The 24,000-nt window shown below is 35.2% G+C and overlaps 1 protein-coding gene across 2 annotated transcripts in view; it reads left to right on the forward strand.

The window, feature by feature from the left end:
- LOC117104047 (transient receptor potential cation channel subfamily M member-like 2) overlaps positions 1 to 24,000 on the forward strand; it is a 58,441-nt gene that overhangs the window by 12,858 nt on the left and 21,583 nt on the right. For both annotated transcript variants that reach the window (XM_033244703.1, XM_033244704.1), the window contains exons 6-18: positions 3,502 to 3,694; positions 8,006 to 8,208; positions 9,170 to 9,270; positions 10,073 to 10,207; positions 10,356 to 10,412; positions 12,804 to 13,026; positions 17,279 to 17,483; positions 18,877 to 19,102; positions 19,381 to 19,491; positions 19,674 to 19,714; positions 21,786 to 21,921; positions 22,490 to 22,618; positions 23,607 to 23,855. In XM_033244703.1, the coding sequence (XP_033100594.1) occupies positions 3,502 to 3,694; positions 8,006 to 8,208; positions 9,170 to 9,270; positions 10,073 to 10,207; positions 10,356 to 10,412; positions 12,804 to 13,026; positions 17,279 to 17,483; positions 18,877 to 19,102; positions 19,381 to 19,491; positions 19,674 to 19,714; positions 21,786 to 21,921; positions 22,490 to 22,618; positions 23,607 to 23,855 (2,009 nt within the window). The remainder of the gene's footprint in view (positions 1 to 3,501; positions 3,695 to 8,005; positions 8,209 to 9,169; positions 9,271 to 10,072; positions 10,208 to 10,355; positions 10,413 to 12,803; positions 13,027 to 17,278; positions 17,484 to 18,876; positions 19,103 to 19,380; positions 19,492 to 19,673; positions 19,715 to 21,785; positions 21,922 to 22,489; positions 22,619 to 23,606; positions 23,856 to 24,000) is intronic.

A 24,000-nucleotide genomic window follows, 5' to 3' on the forward strand; every position in this document is an offset into this window, starting at 1 on the left:
AGGACCTGAGGTCAGGTCGAAATATTCATGTTGTAATAAAATAGTGTTCTAAAGTCTACTCCGTTTCCTGTTTTTCTTTCTTCTTTATTATCCATATGAACACACGTGGACTCCTCTTCATGTTTTCTATATATATATATATATATATATATATATAAGTGTATACGTATATATATATGTGTATGTATATGTACGTGTATATATATACACGTCCTATATACTTTATAACTCTTTCACTACGTAATTTCCTATTCAATATTTCTCATATCTGGACGGAATAAAATTTAGGAAATTTGGGGAAAATAGGAGATATATAGAAAAAGCGTTATAAGTTTTTAACTGGCTTTCAAATATATACAAAAGTATATATATTCTTTATCCTTGAGACCTTCTCTGTCTAATTATAAATTTTGGTATAGACAATATGACATGTGACGTCATAATGACGTCATAATGACGTCATATGACGTCATAAATTGAAAAATTAGAAATTAGGGGAAAAAATAGCAAAAGTGTATATATTCTTTATCATTGCGACCTCCTCTGTCTAATTGTATAATTTTGGTATAGACAATATGACCTCATATGTGACGTCATATGACGTCAAAGTAGAAAAATTAAAAATTGTTTGAAAAAATAGAAACTATAAAAATTGATATCTGGTTCATCGTAGTAATGCTGAAATAAATGTTTTATTATGAAAATTACTTATTGTATATGAGTCTGAGTATTACTTGACTGAAATGTGAATTAGTTTGATGTATGATACTGGTAGAAGCATTCCTTTGGATGGAGATGTGGGTTGCCGGTGCAACCAGAACACACAAAGTTTGTCCTTTTGCGAGTGACAGGATTGCTACAAACCACGCAGTTTCTGTCATCCTTGACATACTTCACAAGGTGCCTATTCCCTTGAAATCTCTCAAAAATTGAGGGTCTCCCTGATCTCGGTCTGGATATATCAGCATTGGGAGGAAGGTTCGCAATAGCTGCCTTCTCAATTTGAATCAAAAGATTGTTCTTGAACATCTTCAAACTCAACTTGGGAGTGTCATCTGCACGTGTCAGACAATACAAGATGTAAGCATTAGCCTGGCAAATTTCCAAGAGCCATAAGAGGATGCGTTTCCACCACTTGATCGTTTTGCGATTGAATTGTCCATAGTATGACACAGATTGATCCATGCGATCACATCCATTCATTGACATGTTATAATCCTGTATAACTTCCGGGATGTTGAATGGATCACCTTGTTTTCTTGTGATGAGTTTGGTTTTGACCGAAGCTTGTGTTGACACAACAACAACTGGCTTCTTTTCTTTTTTTGACTTCCCTTTCTTATCTTTCCACATCACACATAGTATTTTATCATCATCACTCCTGTACCACCGAGCCTCTCGATGGTTCAGTTTCAGCGTCTTCAGTTCCAGTGGAAAACCTTTCCGATTGAGAGCTAGTGTGCCAGTGAAGTGAGTCTTCTTTTCAATTAGATACCTAATCAGTTTCTCTGTGGTGTAGTATCTGTCAGCAAAAACATGATGACCTTTACCGAGAGGCCTCAGTAAATACTCAAACACTTTCTCTGCTTGACCGTTGCCCCTGCCTAGATCAGGATTGTACGAAGTGTCTCTCCCAAAGTACACAAGAAGGTTGCACACATACCCAGTAATACTGTCGCAGAGTCCAAATGTCTTGATGTGATACTTTCTGGGCTTGGAAGCATTGTACTGCTTGTATTTCCAACGTCCTTTCCACCCAATCACCATTTCATCCAACGATAGATTCTGAAATGGTTAGAATGCCTCCTGAAACTTTTCAAGAAGTTTGTTCAAAAAGGGTTCAATTTTGTCCTTCGACAGTGCATCAATATCGGATGAATGAAGCATTGTGTGGTAGATTACTTCAAACCTATCTCTTGAAAACATCTTATGATACCATGGGTTATAATAAGGTGGGAACATGCTCCAATATTCCTTTATTGATGGCTTTTTATTGAGACCCATGGCAATAAGTACGGCCAGGAATTTCAAAAGTTCATGGCGGTCAATTGGCTTCCACGTGTTGTACACAGACCTACGCTTTGGAGGATTATTTGTACGTTTCCTGTATTCAGCAAACTCATTTATCATACAAATCATGTCATCTTGAATGTCATCTGACAGCAATTCAAACAAACAGTCTAACTCACTTGAATTCTCATCCAAAAGTGCTTGCACACCAGGGTTCCTCTGTTGAGTGGGTTGAAAGGGAAATACAAGGCTCGCAGCATCATTCTGTAAATTGGTCACATTATTCCAATTATCGGCAATGGGTCCACCTTGCCCATGGCCACGGACAGGACCACGACCACGTCCACGTCTACGACCACGCCCTCTGACATTCCGTCTCCGATTTGGTACAGGCTGAAAGTTGTCACTGTCACCGTCGTTGGTGCTAGTGTCATGCACACTTTCACTACCCTCACTATCATGACTAGCTAGGCCTACACTATCATCATTGCTAATATCCATGTCATCTTGTGATTCAGTGGCAGTATCTGAACAATCACTATCACTCTGGGTATCATCATCATTGACATCCCACTGTGCAAGTCTGCGAAGCACTTCTTCTGCAGTTAAATTACGTCTCTCAAGCCATTTAAATTTTACTCAAAACAACAATGCCAGCTTGAAGCCTGTTTCAGCCTTTATTCAGATGGAAAGCCGCCCACAACGGCTCAAAATAGGGTCAAAAGTCATGTAGATTGTTGTTCAATATAATATATGCAAACGTCATGGGGATATCCCCGGGATATCCTTATTTGTTTACAGTGACGTCAACAAGCCGCTGTCAGCGGCTTTCCGCTCAAACTGCATATTTTATCTGCGCCGCTGTGAGCGGCTCGCCGTAGCGAAAGAGTTAAGTCCTGCATCATGCATAGGAACCTTGACGTCTGCAAGGCTCTGGTTAACGATTAAAACAGTTCTACAATTCATTGTGATGTATCCTCAGTCGTATAACGTTTCATGGCCTAAGGGCCAAATTGTATGTTATTTACATTTCAATTAAAACAAGTTACTAATAAATAACTAAAAACCATTAAAATCCATTTAGATTGTCTTTATAATATATTTGTATATTATGTGTATATAATATGTGGGTAAATAGTTTCATCTGGTTTCAAATAGCAATAAATATGTATAATTCCTTTTGATAAACCAAATATTACTCATTGTTTTTTTTTGTTGACAGTTTCGCCTGGCTGACTGATAGCCAGGCGAAGTCTGACTGATAGCCATGCAAGACTGTCAACAACAAAAAACAGTGAGTAATATTTGGTTTATCAAAAGGAATTATACATATTTATATAATATGTTTATATAATTATATTATACATTATATAATATTTTTATATATTAGTATAAACCCCTGCCACAACAATCCACCAGCTTAAAAAGTTAAATATCTATGTAATAGGCTATACTATCTAATAATACTTTGATTGAATTTGTTTCCTGTAGAGGATCTATTTGTACCAACTGTTTGCATTGCAGTCGAGGGTGGTCCCAATACCATCTTTACAGTGTACGAAGCGGTCAAGAAGGGTACCCCAGCTGTAATTGTAGCTGGCTCGGGACGTGCTGCAAATATTCTTGCATTTGCTGCACAAGGAGCGAGAGAAGTTGAAGTTCTCGATAACATTGGTAGTAAAGAGTGAGTAGTCTTCATGTTTATTTCTGAAGCCTTGTTTACTGTCGATTCAAGAAGACAGATTTTTTACTTACGACTATGTCATGTATTATTTAATACAGAGAAGACTAAAGTAATGATCTCTCGAAGTGGAAACAAATCACAAAACAAGACTGGTAAAAGGCCTTGTGGTGTCTGCCGGAAAGGTGTTGGCAGGAATTCAATATTCTGTACCTCTTGTAAATGTTGGGTCCATGCAAAATGCAATGGTGTTAAGGGTAGTCTTTCTAAAGTCCTCGATTTTGTGTGCAAAAGCTGTATTAGTAGTAAAGAAGCAGACGAAACTATCCCAACAATGATGCTACTTACTGGTAAGTAATCTTGAGGTGGTAGATAGATTTTGTTACCTTGGTGATATGTGCAGACGAAAACATCTCAACAATGATGCTACAGTACTTGCTAGAAGTAATCTTGAGGTGGTAGATAGATTTTGTTACCTTGGTGATATGTTAGATGCTGGTGGGGGACAGAATCAAGCACTATCACCAGAGTGAGGAATGGTTGGAAAAGGTTCAGAGAACTATTAACATTTTTAACAACAAAAGCAGTATCTTTGAAAATGCGTGGTGAGCTTTACAAAACATGCATTCGCAGTGCTATGACATATGGCAGTGAAACTTGGCCTATCAAAGATGAGGATGCCAAACGATTATACAGAAATGAAATGTCAATGATCCGTTGGATGTGTGGTATGACCTTAAAGGAAAGGAAGTCTAGTGAGGAGCTAAGAAGAATTACAGTAGTGGTATAACCTCAATTCTGGATGTGATGCGGCAAAGACATTTACGTTGGTTTGGTCATGCAGAAAGGGAGAGATGAAGACAACTGGCTGTGGAAGGTCCAACATCTTGTGGTTATGGTATTATAGTGGACGTAGTAGACCCTGCAAAACCTGGACTCGCGTGATTAGAGATGACCTTCTTGCAAAGGGATTTAAAAAAGAGCTTGCACAGAATCATGCAGAATGGAAAGTTGCCATTACAAGTACAGTCTAACCCATGCTTGCATGGAATAATAGTGGACTATAAATTGATGATGATGATGATGATACTTCGTTTTATCGTAACAAAATGAGATTTGACAGAAAAACGATTGCGACTGGTGCGTCATGAAATCTATGTAACGTAAGGTTAATCGTCGCAAAACAGTGTTTGACAGGAAACCGACATTGAATTTTTCTGCAATACATCGATTTTCCATGATTTGACAGGAAACCTCAATTCAGTGACTTAGGCTTATGTGAACATGCTTGCGTTGCCTTGTGTTACATCTCTTATGAAAGTTGACTTTAAGTCTACTTTTGTAAGAGACGTAGCAATACAGACCAGAAATCGTAATAAGCAACCAATCAGCGACGGGAATTATGATATTGTTTGAAGGTTTGTATGGCGAAGTAATAACATATATGTTGTTCAGCTTGCGGTACACGTAGGTAGTTCTGAGAAGAACTGTTGTAGTTGAGAAAGTCTCGATGTTTCGATTGAGGTGTTCAATTGTCTTCAGATGATGTAGGCCTTACGACGTGCCCATGTTTTGACATGGCTGAAACTGGCCAGATTGTGATACAGCTGTCTCTTATACACATCTAGATGTGTATAAGAGACAGCAGGGATTTGTTTCATTTGCAATCGTACAATACCAAGCAAATAGTTTACAAATAATTCTCATGCCAATCATTTCTATTTCCAATGGTTCTATAAAACAAAAAATAGTTATATGATTAAATAATTGGGATCGAGAAATCATGTATTTCTAAATTGTGCAATTAATAATTAAGAAGCAAGTGTCCATAGGTCTACACTTTTTTTTTATAAGAACCAAAACAATTTTTTTTGTGGCTCATGGTTGTGGACAAAGTACAAGTAAGACCAACATAGTCTATTTTATAAATACTTACCTGGATAAACCGATAATGGAATATATTGATGAATAAAGAATTTGATTGATTAGGTCCAGATTAACTCAGCCTCACCACATGGTTGTGGACAAAGTACAAGTAAGACCAACATAGTCTATTTTATAAATACTTACCTGGATAAACCGATAAATGCCTAAGCTTCCTTTGAAACTTACCTCTCAAGGTTCTGATGGTTTTTCTAGATTAAAAAAAAATAACCGCTTTTGGAATTTTACCTCAGCCTCTTGATCTTTAAATTTTTAAAGCAATTTCAGCCTACATTGGACTCCTGTCTGGAAAATCCTGGCACCGCCAGTGCCCCAGGTTTCTTATAGAACCTGAGGTTATAAAATGCGTTCTTATACAGTTACACACAAATACATTTCTGACTTACAGTAGCACTAGCTCAGCAGCAGCGTTTGATTATGATAATGACGACAATGATTGTATAATAATATACTGTACTGCAAAAAATTAGTTGGTTGCTAAATTTCAATGACAAGTGTAGTAAAAAATGAAAAGAATAACAAAATTTTATTACAAACTCCAAGCAAGGGAGGGTGTGAGGACCATTTTTTTTTTTTTTTTATCTAATTTGTCAATTAGTACTAAAGTTTACCACCCATCAAACTTTCCCGCATATGGAAGTTTTTTCAGAGTATATCTTTTTCAAAGTAGATTGGGTGACAAGCACCTCGAGGCCGAAGTTTACAGAATTAAAATTTAGGGAATCTTCAAAGCATCATTTTTTTTTGTAAAACAAAATAATATTTACAAACATCAAATAGGCCTATTTGTATTTTAATAAAGTAACTTAGTTCAGATAAAGAGGTAGAGCCCTAATATTCGTACGAAAATCCTGTACAAAAAGGTTGGGATTAGTGGGAAAGAAGGCAGCCAATCGTAAGAACTACAAATTACATCATTTACTATGTTGTCGTACCACAAGAACAAATTCAACTCAACTTAGCAGTTGCAAGCGCTCCCTAGGACACTGAATTGAGTCCAACGTTGTAAAGTTTAACTTTCGTAAGCGGCTAAAAATTGCTTTTTTATCTGCGGCCCGACACGATCCAGACAAACGTCGTTGACATCGGGATTATTTCAACTTCGGGTAAGTTTCGAAAAAAATTGTAAGAAACATATGAATCGTAAGAAATTTTGACTTTTACGTCGACAGGAAACCAGGCTTAAAGTTGCCTTTTATTATAACTTGGGGAAAAGGTAGAAAACCAAGCTTCAGATCAGATCAGTTTTCTAATTCGCAGTGGCCGATCCTTGTATTCGAAATAGAATGTTAAGGGGGTGGGGGGTAGTTATTAAACTTTTAATCCCATGTCTGTTAGGTAGAAGCTTAGCTTTATTTATTTATTTCTTTTTTTCTTAGGCTACTGTAGCTGTTTCCCATGGATTATTATCGAACAACAAGCATTAGCTTGATGGGCCTCCTATTTACAAGCTCCATTGAGTTTCTTGGAGGTCCATTTCATCGTCGTTTTCACTTGCATTTTTTTTTAGTATACATTCATATTTTTATTAATTATATTTTCCTTGCATTTGTTATATGTTTTTATGGAATATATTGATGAATAAAGAATTTGATTGATTAGGTCCAGATTAACTCAGCCTCACCACATGGTTGTGGACAAAAGGCAACAAATTTTATGGTGTAAAGCCTTGTTCGCACTGGATTTTAAAAATGGTAAATTTAACCAGGGTAACTTTAACCAAAGTCATGGGTACATTTCACCATTGTTCGCACTTGGATTATTCACGCAGTTATAGTTTTACCACGATTTAACCGTGTGTATAAAAAATATTATTGAGGGCGCTAGTTTGTGACTTCAACTTCTGTGTTGCACGTTCAGATTGGACTTATTGACCAGCGTGGTTAGTTTAACCAAGACCGTGGTAAGTTTTACTGGGCAGGCTGAGGTCGGTAAAATTAACCGTTCGGCTTGGTTAATTTAACTCTGAGGGAATTGTAACCGACGTTCGGATTGGATTATTTTTTATTTTTGGTCAATTTATCCAGTGACTTAAATTGGTCAAATTAACCAAGTCCAGTGCGATGGGGGCTTAAGGCATCTCTAGATGGCTTAACATGGTAGTCTCATACTCAAAATTTGAAAGTATTTTATTCTTGTTGCTTATAATTAGGAAAAAAAAAATTAAACATGGCATATCATTATCTGATGATATGGTTATTGGTGACAATTTGATAGCAAACTTAGCACAACGAATCAAAAAGGAGTTTGGTGAGAAGAAGGTTACTGAAACGCCCCTTGAGTTGCATCTGAATTTTGAAAGTATTTTATACTTTTTAAGCTAAAAATTAGGATAAAAATATTTTAAAATGGCATATCATTATCTGATAGAAAAAAGGTGGTTATTGATGACAATTTGAGAGCAAAGTTAGCACAACTAATCAAAAAGGAGTTTGGTGAGAAGAACGTTGAGTTGCATCTGAATCGCATACAAGAATGTGTTGAGAAGACTGACCTCTTAAATGTGTACGATATGGACTCATCAACCGGTCTCAAAGATATCGATGAAGCTATTTTACATGCTTTAATGAAAGGTATTAAAAACTTATTTACAGGGGCATAGATAGGACTGAAACTGTACACAATTATAACAACAAATTCATTCTGCAAAGTGGGTTGGAAAAATAAATATGACCATAGTAACGCAATTTTGTTCTGCATTCACAATTTTCACTTCTCCCAGGCCAGAACCAACATTTTCTCTTCTCCCAGGCCAGAACCAGCATTTTCTTTTAACAGCAATTAAAGTCATACCAAAAATTTTTTGCCAGACCTTATTTTTATTTTGGTGTATATTACAATATTGTTATTCCGATGGCATTTTTATTGTGTTTTTTTTTGTATCTGGAGAAATAATACAAACTAACGTTTGCTCTACCTGTATTGTACTGAATGCTCAGTACATTCCCAAATTGTGTAAGGGATTCGGGCAAGAATCATCAGACCCATGATCTTCAGGTAACTAGCCTGGTGTATTCAATATGTAACCATGGTTAGTGATAAATCTCATCCCCAAGTAGCAGTGTCAGGTAATGCAATGCTATTCAAATGGCTTTTTATTTTTTTGCGTCTGGAGAAATAATATGAACAATTATTGCCCTATCTGACATGCTATTGTACCAATGTACAATACTCGGTACACTCCCAAATGCTTGCAAAAAAAATTGTGCAAGTGATTTGGGTGAGAATTAAAACCATGACCGCCAGATAACTAACCTGGTGTATTCAGTAACTATTAAGATATTGTACTGTAAATTTAATTTCCATATTACTTTTTATTTACCAAGGATAATTATGTTTACATAGCAAAAAAGTATTCTCTTATCTATTCCTTTATGAAAATAATTGTTAATATGTGAAATAAACAGTTCATTTTATGCATGTTTAATATTACAATTTGTTTTATGTACATGTGTATTTATGTATATTTTTAATTATTTTTTATTTAATACTTAACCTTTAATTTTGATGATAAATTTACATGCTGACCTTTAGCTAATAAAGGAAGCAAGCAAAACAAGTTGAAGTTGACGCTAGTGTGGAATCGTATTGACATTGCTAAGAGTGTACTTTTTTCTGATGACAAAGAATATAAGGTATGTAACAGTTTAAAATAACAGGCGTGGATCCAGCGAGTAGGGGGAGGGGGCGGGGGTGTCATGAGGGCTGCCCCCCCTCCGTCAGTCAAGCCGAAAAATAAAAAAGAGGGTGACAAATTTGAGTTAAAGAGAGGAAAGAGCAAAAAAGAGTGAAAGAGTGCACCCATGAGTTCAGTGGTGATCCAGCAGTGGGCGAAAGGAGAGCTCGATCATTTACCACTTATTTTCACCAACCATGGTGGGCTGAGGTGGGCGTGACGACGTGAAATTCATATTGTGTTCATCCTTGGTCTTTACACCGAAAAAATCCAATCCAATCCAATTGTGATAAAGAAAGACTGAGTTGTTGAAAAAGGAATTATGTTATTAAGTCGGAGCTACTTTGGAGCAACATTAAATCCCCACATTGTTCACATTGTAGGAGTGGTGGGATTTCCTTGCCTGATAACATTTCCAAAATAATTGAAAATCATTCTTAAGCTGTTTAATATTTTAGTATGCTACTGCAGCTGATAAAATGATCAGTAAGAAAATCTTAAAATGTTTTACAAGACTTACAAATAATTGTTTAAAATTTCTCAAGTACTGTACTGTATCATGACATAACATAGCAATGGTATTTGATATTAGGATGATATAACATGAAGCTGTAATGATATACAGGTACTTGGTTGCTACATAAATATAGTACTACAACTTACAATGGGCATAATAATATGTTGGACATTAAGAAGGATCAGAGGACAATCTTTTGAGACGATCGATTGTGGATTTTTTTTTTAAATATTTCTTTTTTTAGAAGGGAGAGCTTGATTCAGCTCTGCATTATTCCTTAGTGCATAATCAAGTGGATTTTGTGAAGCTGTTTCTCGAGCATGGTGTTAGTTTAAAGGACTTTTTAACCCTACGAGAGTTGACTCTTTTATACAATGAGGTAGGAACAATGTAAAAAGTTCTTTATCATAGTAAAATATAATAATATTATTCCACAAGAAAAAAATGTAAAACTCCATTTAAAAAAATTAATTTTAGACCAACTATACTTCTAAGTAATTTAATGTTCTACTTGCCTATCCTTTTAGGTGAAAGAGGGAACTCTAATTTATAAGTACTTGGACAGACAGAGAGAGAGAGATAAGGTTAGTTATTGCAATACAAAGATACTTGTTTAACGGAAAACAATAACTATTAGGGGAATACAGTGGTTCCCATCGGAGTGGATGCGAAAATTGTAAATTCAGATCTACAAAGGATCAGTGGCATCATGAAGGGACTGAAGGCCCCGAGCCAGGCGCAAGGGGCCAGGGAGTTGCGAAAGTCATTTTGGCCCTCCGAATGATTTTTAATGCCCACCCCTGTTGTAGATAAGTATTAAACTACCCATGCGTGTAATCTGAGACAATTAAACTACCGTAAAACTTTGAATTAAACCCCAGTGGGCTTAATCTCATGTAGGAGCCCATCTCCAATTGAAGCCTCTCTTTAGTTTGCAAAAGTAGCCAGGGCCGATTAAAGGGCTGTGGGGCCTGGGGCTGTAATTACAAGTATGGGCCTAAATACAGTGTGGCTAAAAGATTTTTATGTCGCAATCCACTGGCAAAAAAGTTTCATGCAGACGTCCGCCCAATAGTGCTAATCATGAATTTTTGTTCATAGTCATAAGCATGCGCAGTAAAGAACAAATAAATATTGAACTGCCCATGGGTGTAACCTGAGACAATTGAACTAAGGTTAAACCTCAAATTGAAGCCCAATGGGCTTAATCTCGAGAAGAAACCCATCTCTAATTGAAGCCCCCTCTTTAGTTTTAAAAAAGTAGCTAGGCCATATTAAAGGGCCGTGGGGCCTGGGCTGTAATAGAGGGATTCAGCGATGATTGTTTACTGGCGGTCACGTGACAAAACATGGGTATACATGAAAAAAAAATTACAGTGTGATAGCATAGGAAAAGATAATGTTATGGTTGCGAAAACAACCACCCACTATTTAAGTGAAAAGTAAATCATGGCTAGGAAAGGCAATAAGATTGTTCAAAATAGTGTTTATTTATTTATCCTAGCGTTCTCCTGGGATTACATGCTTTGAAATTTATGTGATACTTTATAAACCTTAGCTGGCCCTAACATCGCAGTGAAGTTCGCGGGTTGAAGACTATAATGCATACCTAACATGCTGTAGATGTGCAGGAGCCTAGGCCTAACATTTGTTAAAAAATCTCAGTGTTTGCAGCCAGTATCCTTTACAGCATTAGAAAACCATTAAAGGCAAAATTCTTAAGTTGAATTTCCAATCAATTTGGTAATGTATAGTTTACTGAGAATTATGATGATCTTTACAGCAATAACAAGGGATGGCCCCAATAGCAATCTCCATGTAAAACACCGCTGCGCCAGTCGATTGCTTATCAAACACCCAAGTTAGGTGTCCATTCAAAGTTTGCCACAAAAAAGCCAAGGACTTCATTTTGATGTTTTATGGTATACAAGTATAGTTGTCTTAGGGTGTAATAAAATAAAATCGCATTTTGGGCTAATTCGCTTAGTGGAAAGAAACAATGGCTGTATGAGTACGAGGGCACATTAGCGCTGGCATGTATACAATAAGGAAGAAAAAGAATACACTGTATTTATTTCGAACTACTGTAGTTTTTATTCACATTTTGGATAAAAAATGAGTTTTTATTATGTTTTACTACGAGGCATATCATCAGGTTTATAAGTGTACAGTCCTTTATTGGCCTAATCAAGTTTTGTTTTCTGCCCTGTAAATTTTCCATTGTAGTACTAGGCAGGCCTAGGCTTAAGCCTACACCAGCGGAACTTTTTTGCCTTTTTTGGGGGTGTATGGGTGCACCACCCGCACCCCTCACAGCCTATGCCCCTGTCTATATATTACCTGTACTGGTGAATTTTGACAGCAAATCAAAATTTTGACACCTTGAAAAAGTAAAACACCATTAATAAAATCATAAGCATTAATTAATTATTTTGCTGAAACTTAAATTAATCACAACTGAACCATATTGTAGTAAATAAATCATAGTAATTTTTTTTACATAAACTATAAAACAGTTCTGATATGCATATGTGCTATTAGCATAGGTGTCTAGGCGAACAGGCCTCCACCCACCCATCGATGTCGAAACAACGTTGCTGTCACACCAGGGTTCAAGCAGGCACTCTGTTAGGCAGTATGCTGGTCTCTGGTAGCTTCCACCTCAGAATATAGCCTCGGCTCTGCTACTGCTACCACCCGACATACGATAGCACATCCATCAACTGGATGTGCACCTATTAGCTAGCTGGATGTGCATTTGGCAAACGATTCATAATTAACAGTTTGCTGTTTATGAGATGTGCTTTTTTTATGCTGTTGAATAGTTAATTATTAATAAAATGTAAATTTTTGTTACTATTTTTAAAACATATCTAGAGCAGAGTTATCCAACATGTTGACAACAATCTTCATAAATATGAGAAACTGGGTGCAACATGGAAAAGTTTCCAAATAACCCTCGGTTATCGTTTCAGAGCACAAGAAAATTTAATCTATGTGATGTTGGGAAGGTAATTAAAGAGATGATGATGGATTCATACGAACCACTTTACCTCCAGGATCTAGTACGTTACTTGTGGGTAGAGGGCGAGATTGATTTTGTTACGGGAGACGTAGTAGAGAACGAGTCTGAGGCAGGTGCTTTCGAGTCAATGGAGCAACATGATTTACCAGTCGGTATAGCTCAGACTACCAATTGTAAGTGACAATTTTTTTATCAATACAATTTTGATGTATGTAATTTTCTACTGTTTGATTTGACAGTAATAATCATTGAAATAATAATACCGTATCTATGTGGTATACTGCAAGCATTAAATATATTATTATTTTAAAAATAAAGCGTGTGCGACAGATCGTTTTTGATAACGATCTCTTCAGACTGCCTCCGACAATCAGCAGACGGTGTTGCATCGACTAGTGCTCGCAGGAAACTGGGGTTGGTTCATTGTGCGACGGTTGTACGATCGTCGTATGACACAGTGAATGCCGGGCTTAATGTAGTTCAAGTATAAGCCTATCTCCTGCTTTACATCCAAATTTACTTACCAGCCTTTCCTCACAGGCAAAAGCAGACAATATGATTTAATTGGGTTCTTTATATGATTTTTTTTTCTAATTAAAAAAAAAATATAAAAAAAAATTGGCTGATATAAATGAGGCAGACATTACTAAAAAATAGCTTTTTTAATTGCAACAAGAGGGGTGGATTTATACAAGAGAAACTGTCATAGTGTTAATGATAATAGTAATATATTGGTGACTCTTTAAAAGAGAACTAGCAAAATGATTTTTTGTTCTAGAGGAGATTTTTGATATGCCATTAATAATAGAATCAACCTTAAAATCGTTTTTCGGCTATTGTTTATGAACTAGCAAAATGATTTTTTGTTCTAGAGGAGATTTTTGATATGCCATTAATAATAGAATCAACCTTAAAATCGTTTTTTGGCAATTGTTTATGAAGTTTACTGTGATGTCACTGGCGAAAAAAGTAACAATTAAAGATCATGTAAATAGCGCCGCATAGGTTTTCCGCCACGTACGATATTTGCGTGCATGCTGTAACCATGGTTGTAACTCGTTTGTTGATAACCGCTGATGCATATCAAGTCATAGGCCTATGCATAATCTGGATATCATCGGCCTCTAAGAAGCTTGCAATAGCCGAACATATCCATGGACCAGCACTTTTAGAATAAGCTACTTTCATGTACATGCGCAATGCTTTTACAATACTAATTTATAATTATACTGATAATTCCGATTCTTGACAACACGCAGTATATTTTATTAACAAATTGTCTGCGCACAAAGAGATATCAAGCAGAAAAGTGACTACGATTAGGCCTAGCCCCGCACCACTGCGTGCTGTGTTTACCCAATTTTTGGCAACATTAACAATGCAGAACAAGTCATGTATTGTTATCAAAGGTCCTACACTACTAAATGTCGGTAATGGTGAAACGAGTTTTTGTTTATTTATCAATAGCATTTGTTAACTGGTCCTGACTAAATTGTGCCTCCCGATTTAAAGAGAAAACTATTAGGCCTACTCAATATAAAATTTGTTATTTTCTGCAGGAAAGATAGAAAATGCATCCTTAATTGTTAACATGCTAGCCAGATCTCTTAGCGTATAACATGGTTAGACATACAGCAGGTATTTATTTTTTTACGATATCATTCCTGTTAGTCACCATCCATTTGGGCCTGTCACGTGGTCTGTTTACAATATAAATTCGCACTGGTCTAGTCTATATATACCAGACATATTCAAATACACTGGGCACACAGCGATCTTGATTAGTTTGAGTTGGACGACATGAGATGCCTGGACTTCAAGACAAGTAATTACATTCGAGTAGGAATAACAGCAGCCAATTAGGCCGACTTCAAAGAAAGCCTAGCCTACTTTTTAAATTTTTTATTTTACCATCTTTAAAGAAGGGTACCCCTTCCACTTTAGCCCAGTAGGTTAACTGATATTCAGGGGCCCTCTTTAATAAAATTTAAAAAACAGTACAAACAACTTCATTACAACATAGTAATAATAATAAAATGATAATAATAATAATAATAATAATAATAATAATAATAATAATAATAATAATAATAATAATAATAATAACAACAATAATGTACAATACTCATACAAGTCTTAAAAGTATTAAATTGACTTACATAAAGACATAATTCAAAATAGAAGTCTAATTTATAATGCCTAATATAATATAATATAATATAGAATAAAATCAAACAATGTAATAATAAGAATATTTCAATAAAACAGCAATAAACAAAGGCTAAGAGATTAAAATATATTGTTTTAACTTAAGTTTAAATGTATTTTCTATTTTGCAGTCCCAGAGCTCAATTGGTAAATTATTATAACAATTAGGACAAAGATAACTAAATGCACGTTTAAAACATTCCAAATTGACTTTAAGACAAGCTAAGTCACCTCTGGTTGAAGCTCGCTTTCTTATAGCTCATGGGCAGAGACTCTAGAAATTTTCTCCACATGGTAACTGGGAGCAAAGTTGTTGATAACTTTAAAGGTAAGGCAGCCGACCTGATATCACTCCCTTTGAGACACACACATTAATTTGAGTTTGGATAGAAGTGTGTTGGTGCGCGTATATGGGGAATGCATTCAACAGAGAAAGGGTAGTTAAATTGGGATTTTAAGTTGTCAACGTAATTAAAACACCATTTACTTCAAAGTGATGGAGATAATAATGCATATAAAATCTAAATCTTTTATAACTGGAGTTAAAAATATAGGGCTTAGGACCGATAAATGATTAATTTTTCATCTCAAAAATTTTGCAGTCTCTCACAGCAGATTCTCTATAAAAGAGATTCATTCCCTCGTCCCATGCTCAATTTTGTTTATTTGCAATAAATGAAGAGGATGTGCCAAATGGATGTGTAAAATATCCCCTGCGGAAAATGTTAGGCCTACAAATCCATCACCGCATTTACAAAAAATGTGGCGTGGTAACGATGTATCGATTACACCATGATTATACATAGGACTTGATAACTGCATCAGTGGTTGTCAGCAAAAGAGTTACAGCCATGGTTACAGAATGCACGAAAGGTCGTACACAGCGGATACCCTACATGTTGGACTCCCTGTCGGAAAATTACTATAGCCACCACTGCCATGTGTGTATAATTGTAGATTGTTATTAATTTTCCTTAAGATCTACATATTATTACCTTAATTAAACTTTATATATTTATTATAAATATTGTAAACATTTTATCTGATAGGCCTGTTTAATTTTTTTTTGCTGATAGCCAAATTGTTAACCAATTTTATTTACAGAATATGACAAAAAGATTTTTCACTGCCGAAACCGTTTCATACAGATGCAGTATATGGTAACAGAGTGCTCCATCGTGAATTTTATGCTATTGTTATTGTTTAGCTGCTTCTAATTAACTTGTCATTGTCAGAGATCATTGGTGATCCGCTTCACCAGCGGATCACCTCTTGTTATTGTCAGAGATTATCATCATCGTTTTTTTATTCTTCTTTCTTTCTCCCCTTTCCTGTTTGCACGATATCTCGAAATTGCCATGAGCTACGAACATGTCCACTTCAACGAACATTTGGCTTGGCCTGGAATAGTCTCAGTAAGCTTTTCAACGCGCCCAGTCATGCGTGACGTCATCTACGCACAATTTTGCATTTTTACATTATCGATCATATCCTAACCAATTGTCATTTCTCAATCATATTCACTTTTCCCCTATTCGACAAATGCTCATTCAGGTAAATTTGACCTACATCTTATGCATGAACGCACTAACCACAAAAAACTTGAAATTCGTAGCTGCTATTGGCCCTAAGCTTGTGAAGTCATTCATAGACAGGGTAAAAACAGTTCTGAATACAAAATTTTAAAGAAAAAATTATCAATGGTTATTTAAGCAACCATGGGACTTACATGGCAAGAAAGCTTAATTTATGAGCTACAATTGACCGTTCACCCCAAAGTTTAGTGACCTGTCGTTGCAGTGTTATGGAAAAAAGAAGCAGGAAGTATACCAAAAAACACTCTAATTTTAACCTTTTCCCTATGCAAAAGCATAAGAGGTAGTCAACTTTGAAAGAAAAATGATCACTCAATTTTGCATTAATTGTAAGAATATATAGATGATTATAAAGCTTAAAACATCTAGTTTAATAATCTGATCGACCCAGATTGCCAAATGAAACCATTCAAATTATATAGTCGATTTTGTGAGAAAATAGGGTCCCGTTTTGACTCATTTACTGTGTTAAGGTGTGCAGTGAACCATTCAGTGAGCAGATGTCTCCAAGTTTTCACTATGTTACTTAAAATTTTGTTTATTTTATAAAATATGTATCATTGTGCTAAGCTATTTGTCACAACTAAAGAATAAATAAACTTTCATTTTTTCATCCATGCAGGTGAGCATCTCAACAAATTTGATAACCCAGTTCGAGAGCTTTTGATCTGGTCTGTTCTACAAGGTCGTGAAGAGATGTCTCAGTTCTTTTGGGAACAGTGTAAAGAGATGATTGCTGCTGCCCTCACCTCCTGTATGATCCTCAGGAATATGTCTGAAAAACACTATGATGATGACCATAAGGAGGACCTGTCAAGATTATCAGAGTGAGAGACATTTTTTGTATAACAAAGATTGTTTCATTTCTTTTCATTTTGTTAATAAAACCAGTCAGAAGTTAACACAGAAATGTTGAAAATCTGTCTGAATTTACAATACAAATGAAAAAAGAATAAAAGAATCTACAGAATTTATTCATACCTAAACTAAAACGTCAACATTTGAAAATGTATATGAAAGTGGCTTACAATTTATTAATTATACAAGAATATACAAACATTAAATTTCTTGCATGCATGCCAATTCAACCTATGTACAATAGTTATCAACATTTAAAATTACTTGTATCTAATTGCTACAAAAATATATTTGCTGACGGTACAGAGCGACAGACACATGGTTCGGTAATCAAAACAGCTCAGTGGACTTCTTTACCACTGGCTAAACACAGATGACTTTTCTTTCGAATATGGACTCGGTCAAATCAGTATTTACAGATTTTTAGATGAATACATGAACGAATCAAAACTTTTGGAGTCTTCATACGCTACATTGTTTTTAAAACATTGATACACTTTTGATGTAGATGTTGGTTTGATGCAGAATATCAGTTCAAGGTTGATCCATAACGGTGAACACTGATTGTTGAATCAACGTTAATACTACGTCAGTCACTGAACAACGTAAATTCAACTCACTGTTAAACGTCATTGTTGATACAATGTTGTGATGTGACGTTGGTTCAACATTGTACAATGAGGTTGAATCGACAGAGAGATTAGGTCAGTTGATTCAACAACATAAATTCAACATCTTATTCAACATGATTATGTTTGTTGCGTGATGATGTTGTATGTCCTGCGTTTATTTTGTACTCACAGATAATTTTGTAAACCGTGAATAAACAGAAACTTGTCACCATGGTAAAGTGTAGATAAATGACATTAAGTGACAGCTAAATTAGTGAATTGTTGTAAGCCTTTAAATTATATAGAGTTAGAAAAATGTAATTTATTTGTATTAACTGGTATTGTATTATTTTTACAACGTAATGCTAGGCCTTCTACTGTAGACTGACAGAGTGTGGGGTCTGAGTAAAGCACCAAATGTAGCTGTTTTCTCAGGTTTAATTTTTTACGAAAATTTTACTCTGCATGTTGACCCCCAACGATTTCACAATCCTAATTTTGTTCCAAATTATTGACACAGGAAGAAAATATTGCAGGGTAGGTATAACATTTAGATAGGCTAAACTAATACACAATGACTGTATGTGTGATATCCCATTTAATATTCCTCCCACTGGAATTGCTCTAATACAGACAATTTTTACTAATTCCACTTTCCCCACAGGCAGAAGACACAAATATAACCAGTTACCTACCAAAACACCCCCCACAAATTAGTATAGTAATATTCATTGATATTATATTTCACTAGTGTATTTGAAGACAATGCCATTGGTGTTCTTAATGAGTGTTACAATGATGATAAGGAAAAGATGTCTATCAATCTGATTCGGGAGCTTCACCAGTGGGGGCGTGCTACATGTTTTAGATTGGCCATTGAGGGCAAAATGAAGAAGTTTCTTAATCATGAAGGAATCCAGTACCTGTTGACGGATATCTGGATGGGAAAACTTTCCACAGAAAATTCCAATTTAATTGTAAGTTTGTTTTTAAGGAAGTCCAGGTCTTAAAAACTAATTGCTATTTTGTCCTTTTAGACTACAAGAAGTGCATTTTGGAACATCAAATGACTAAATCAATTCTGATAGGAATTTTTTACCACATCAAACATGTATAAGTTAACCAAGAAAAAATTCAGGGCAAACAGCCCCACTTAACTTTCCCAAGTTGCATGGTAAGTTTAACAGAGTTAATGTTGCTCTGGAAGAATAATCAGGCAGTTTTTTCTCAATGATGCATTAATTTTTATTGACAGCTGGTCCTGTGTGTTGCTTGTCCACCACTCATTTATTTTCTCATCAAATTCCGTGAAGTTGAACATTTACCAGATAGATCGAGTTCGAAACTCAAGAAATTTATCAAAGCAGTAAGTTTAAATTGGTATGAGGTAGAATATGATTAGATTTTAAAGATAATAGATAAGAAAGATTAATTCTAATGTAGGCAATGATAAGTGATGGAGGTGCTTATTTTACTGATGATAAAATGGTGGTGATGTTGATAGTGATAATAGATTTGATGTATATTTTACAATACAATTCTTTCTAGAATGAAAGTCCTGAGATGGTCAAACCTGCAAAACCAACTGGGTAAGCTGACCTCAATGAACTAGCAGCTCTTGCATTCATAACTTAATAATAATAATAATTGTTGACATATATAGCGCACATTGTAGTGACCTCCATGTGCTTAGCATAATTCCCTCTGGTCATTGGATCAAATACATATGGAACACATAAAAAAAAATTTAAATCTTTTCTGGGTCACTAGGGCTCATAGGGCTGGAGCTTGTTCCCTGTTTCTGTAGTGTGAAGCGGATGAGAGTTGTACTTCCCCTGAACAGGACACTAGTCCATCGCAGGTTAGTCCCCAGCAGTTTGTTGGTACCCATTGATACAGCTAGGTGGACTGAAGCAATGTAAAAAAAATGCATTGCGCAAGGACACAAGCAAATTTGCACAGCGGATACTCAAAACCCTAACCTTACGATTGGAAGCCCGAAACTGCAAGGATTTTTCTTACAGACAACCTCCCACTGAAAAGTAAAGCCAAAGAGACAAGCCTGTCAGAAAAAGTGAAAATAAAAAACAGTGAGATCCTTAATCCAATGCATCCACTTTTCTGTTTGGTAGACTCTAGAGAACTGATCAGATGCTTAACTTCCCAGGAGAACATTTGTTTAGTTGCCTGTTACATTTCAACAGGTATTAACATGTCCCTATTACATGTGAAAAGAATTAACAGGCCACTCAATAGGTCCCTGCCAAAACCTGTATAAACCTGTTAGGCTTGGTAAAATGCAACAGGCAATTAACAAGTTGTAATAGGCACTTGTTGCATATTGTATGAATAACCAAGACACTAAATATTTTACAAATCAGAATGTACTATCAGGTTTCCTGGGGCATTGCCAGAGAAAGATCTAATGCTGCTGCACCATTTTTTGTACAGTGAATGTACAATTGGCTGCTCTGAGATGTTTCTGCATCTTTCCGTTCAGGGTCATTCCGGCTCAAATCAGCCAGAAATGTCCTTGTGACTCCCTTTTGGATTTTCCTTTTAAAAAATCTGAAAATACCTTGTTATATCAAAAGAAAAAAATCCAAAATTTTAGCTTCAATTTCCAAACAGTTTTTAGGTGTATTATTATAACCATTACCAATTTTGAATACTTCACTAAATTTAGTATGTACAGTAACTTGCATTTGTTTTATAGTAAATCACATGAAAGTAAATTTTCAGTCGGGCGTAGCCTATAGTGTACAATATTGATCCCTGTGATATCAAGTTAAAATGTATTTTGTTATCTTTAACATTGAAGTTCATGAAACAATTTTTTTAAATATCGACATTAGTTCAACTGAACTGAAACATATGATTATAATATTCAAAACAGATTTTACATACTGTAAGGTTAAAAAGTATCCCTAAACTGGATCCTAATTCTTGAATTATACATTGCATTTATTAACTATTTATTTTTGCACTAATGGTGTTCCATATTATTTTTTTGCACAAATGGCATTCCATACTATACTTTCGTGCAGTATGCAAAATGTGTATGTTGGACAATAGGCATCAGAGTGCGATATTAATTATCAAATTAATGTATATTTCCTTACATAATTTATATATAGCCTATATAAATCGAGACTTATTTAGTTAGTTTGTTCATTTATTATATCAATTATTATGATTTATAGTATGCCTATTTTCTTACAGAAATGGATGGTACTTTTTAAATCGCTTCTTTAGTCATTAATACAAGGTTTCTTAGGGAAAATCTCTATTTAATATTGCCAAATAGAGCCTCCTCAGCACAGTGGCTCGTTTTACTGTGCAAAAAATACCTATTGCTGTGATACTACTGTATAGCCTGCTGCCAAATCTGTCATCCAAAACAGTGCTTACCTGACAGTCCCAGATCATCTATTTCCCTGTAGGCTGAGAGTGAAGTGATGGATGCCAGAAGCTTGATGCCTCAACTACCTGAAGGACAAGCGAGATTTACCAATCAACCTGATGCATTATGAGAGAAGACTGAGAGCAGCCATCGGTCTTAAAGACCGATGGCATAATATGCATCGAGCAGGAGAGGGCTGCCATATTAGCTTAAGTGTTCCATTGATATTTATCCTTATAGTATGTTTGTTATTTTAGAGGTACAAATAGGAAGCAGGAGTACTACCACCCTACACATGATGTTGATATTCGTGACAGTGGCGAGGAACTCTCCTGGTACCAACGGATCAAATTCTTCTATGGTTCTCCAAAAATTATTTTCACACATAACCTGGTGCGCTAAACAACATTTTGTCAGATAAAAAATTTGTGTATATTTGCTCATCATATTATAATTAAAATGCATACTCAAACCAGAGGTTATAACTTGATGTGCATTTTCTAGGTAATTTGTTGTTTATTAAAGTAAAATATTGGGAATTTAAAAAAAAACTATAATAGGACATGTTTATTCAACATGTGTCATGCTAATACCAGAGCCATTACAAATATTTAACAGAAACAGTAGTAATATAGGCAAAATAAGTAATTTTTATGTTTTATTATTCAATGGCATGGAGTTGTTTAAATTGTAAGTAACCTAATATTTAAAGAAGAAAAATGTTGTGTAACTTTTCAAAATATACACTTAAGAGCCATTTTAATATTCACATTAAAAATTTCATATTTTCTGGAAAAACTGTTAAAAAATTCTGGGGAGCAGTGATCCTTAAAAAATCTAAGATACTTGTTTAAAGGAATGTAGTAATGGGTATTGATTTCTTTGATGCCAAGTTCATTCGCTGCTTTATTTAATGACGATTGATATCATTCCTAATTAGTGAATTTTATCTTCATTTCAGATATCTTACTTAGTGTTTCTGGGGCTTTTCAGCTACATCATGTTAACCAGTTTCAATAAAAAAGTGTCTGTTGCTGAATATGTTCTTCTGTTCTGGATCATAACGCTGTATACTGAAGAGGTCCGACAGGTTAGTTAGGTTGCCATTAAATATCTATAAAAAAACGGAATAAAGGAAATGGAAAAAGCATGTGAATATCATTAAAGGAGAGAGACTGTCGTATGATATACGTGGTTTAAACTGGTGGAGACTTGTATTCATGCCTGCAGAATGACCCATAGAGGCTCACATGGCATTATTCTATACTTTATTTTCCTAATGGCCCTGTCACGACTTGACTATTCTCTAAAACGCTGGCTTTACGCTGAACTATCAATATTTTTTTCAATTTTGGGCACATGCATAGTGTATTCATAACGAGTTGGAGATATTTCATATCTTTTTATGTTTCTGATTAATTCTTATTGCCTTGTGTTTTAATTATACCAATTAATGCTTAGCGTGTTGCCGGTATTCATAACTTATGTCCAGCGCTAGTCTACTTTATTTGCAGCGCGCAGCAGCGTATCGCTGATGATTGTGACGTAGCCTATAGACAGGCTACTGCTCGTCTAACTCTCTGTATGCATTATATCAATAGTTCATTTGAATGGGTATGCGATTTCGTACATATTAGCTGATAGGCCTATTTTAATTTTTAATTCATTATATATATATATATATATATATATATTTATATATATATATTTATTTATAATATATTTTATTGCGGACGATGTATGAATCACTTCTTTGCCGACGTAGTATGAAGCATTTGCATCCTTTGTTCTCTTTGTTTTGTGATCTTTTGTTATATATTCACGTTTGATTGGTCATATTTTTTGACAAGCTTATGTCATTGGTCACTATTTCTTATAATGTAGCCACCTATGTACTATATATACTTGTAATATTTTCTATACCTGTCTCTTATACACATCTAGATGTGTATAAGAGACAGATTTTAATATTCACTATAAATATACTGTATATATATATATATACTGTATATGCATGCATGCATGCATGCATACATACATAGTGTGCATTTTATGATAATATGTCCTTGTAATTTTAGATTGCACAACACGAGTCTTATAGTTGGCGGTTGCGCCTCTTATTCTGGATCACTGACTACTGGAATATAGTGGATCTAGCAACCCTGATTTTGTTCACTATCGGTTTCACAATGCGTTTTTTTAAGGAAACGTTTGCTGCCTCTCGTGTCGTTCTTGCTATTGACCTCATGATCTTTTACATTCGCCTTCTGCATGTTTTTTATGTCAACCAAAACCTGGGACCCAAATTGATCATGATCAGCAAAATGGTGAGTTGAACATTTCACCTTCATACAAACAGTAAAGTTTGAAAATGGTAGTAAAACTTCATCATATATTATCAGATTTTTGTAGATCGAATCATTATTGTTGACATCATCAGCATCATCATCAATACGATCATCACCACCTTGT

The sequence above is a fragment of the Anneissia japonica genome, unplaced genomic scaffold (genome assembly GCF_011630105.1).
Source record: "Anneissia japonica isolate Jap-2015-1 unplaced genomic scaffold, ASM1163010v1 scaffold287778_len1315358_cov176, whole genome shotgun sequence".
Taxonomy (NCBI): Eukaryota; Metazoa; Echinodermata; class Crinoidea; order Comatulida; family Comatulidae; genus Anneissia; species Anneissia japonica.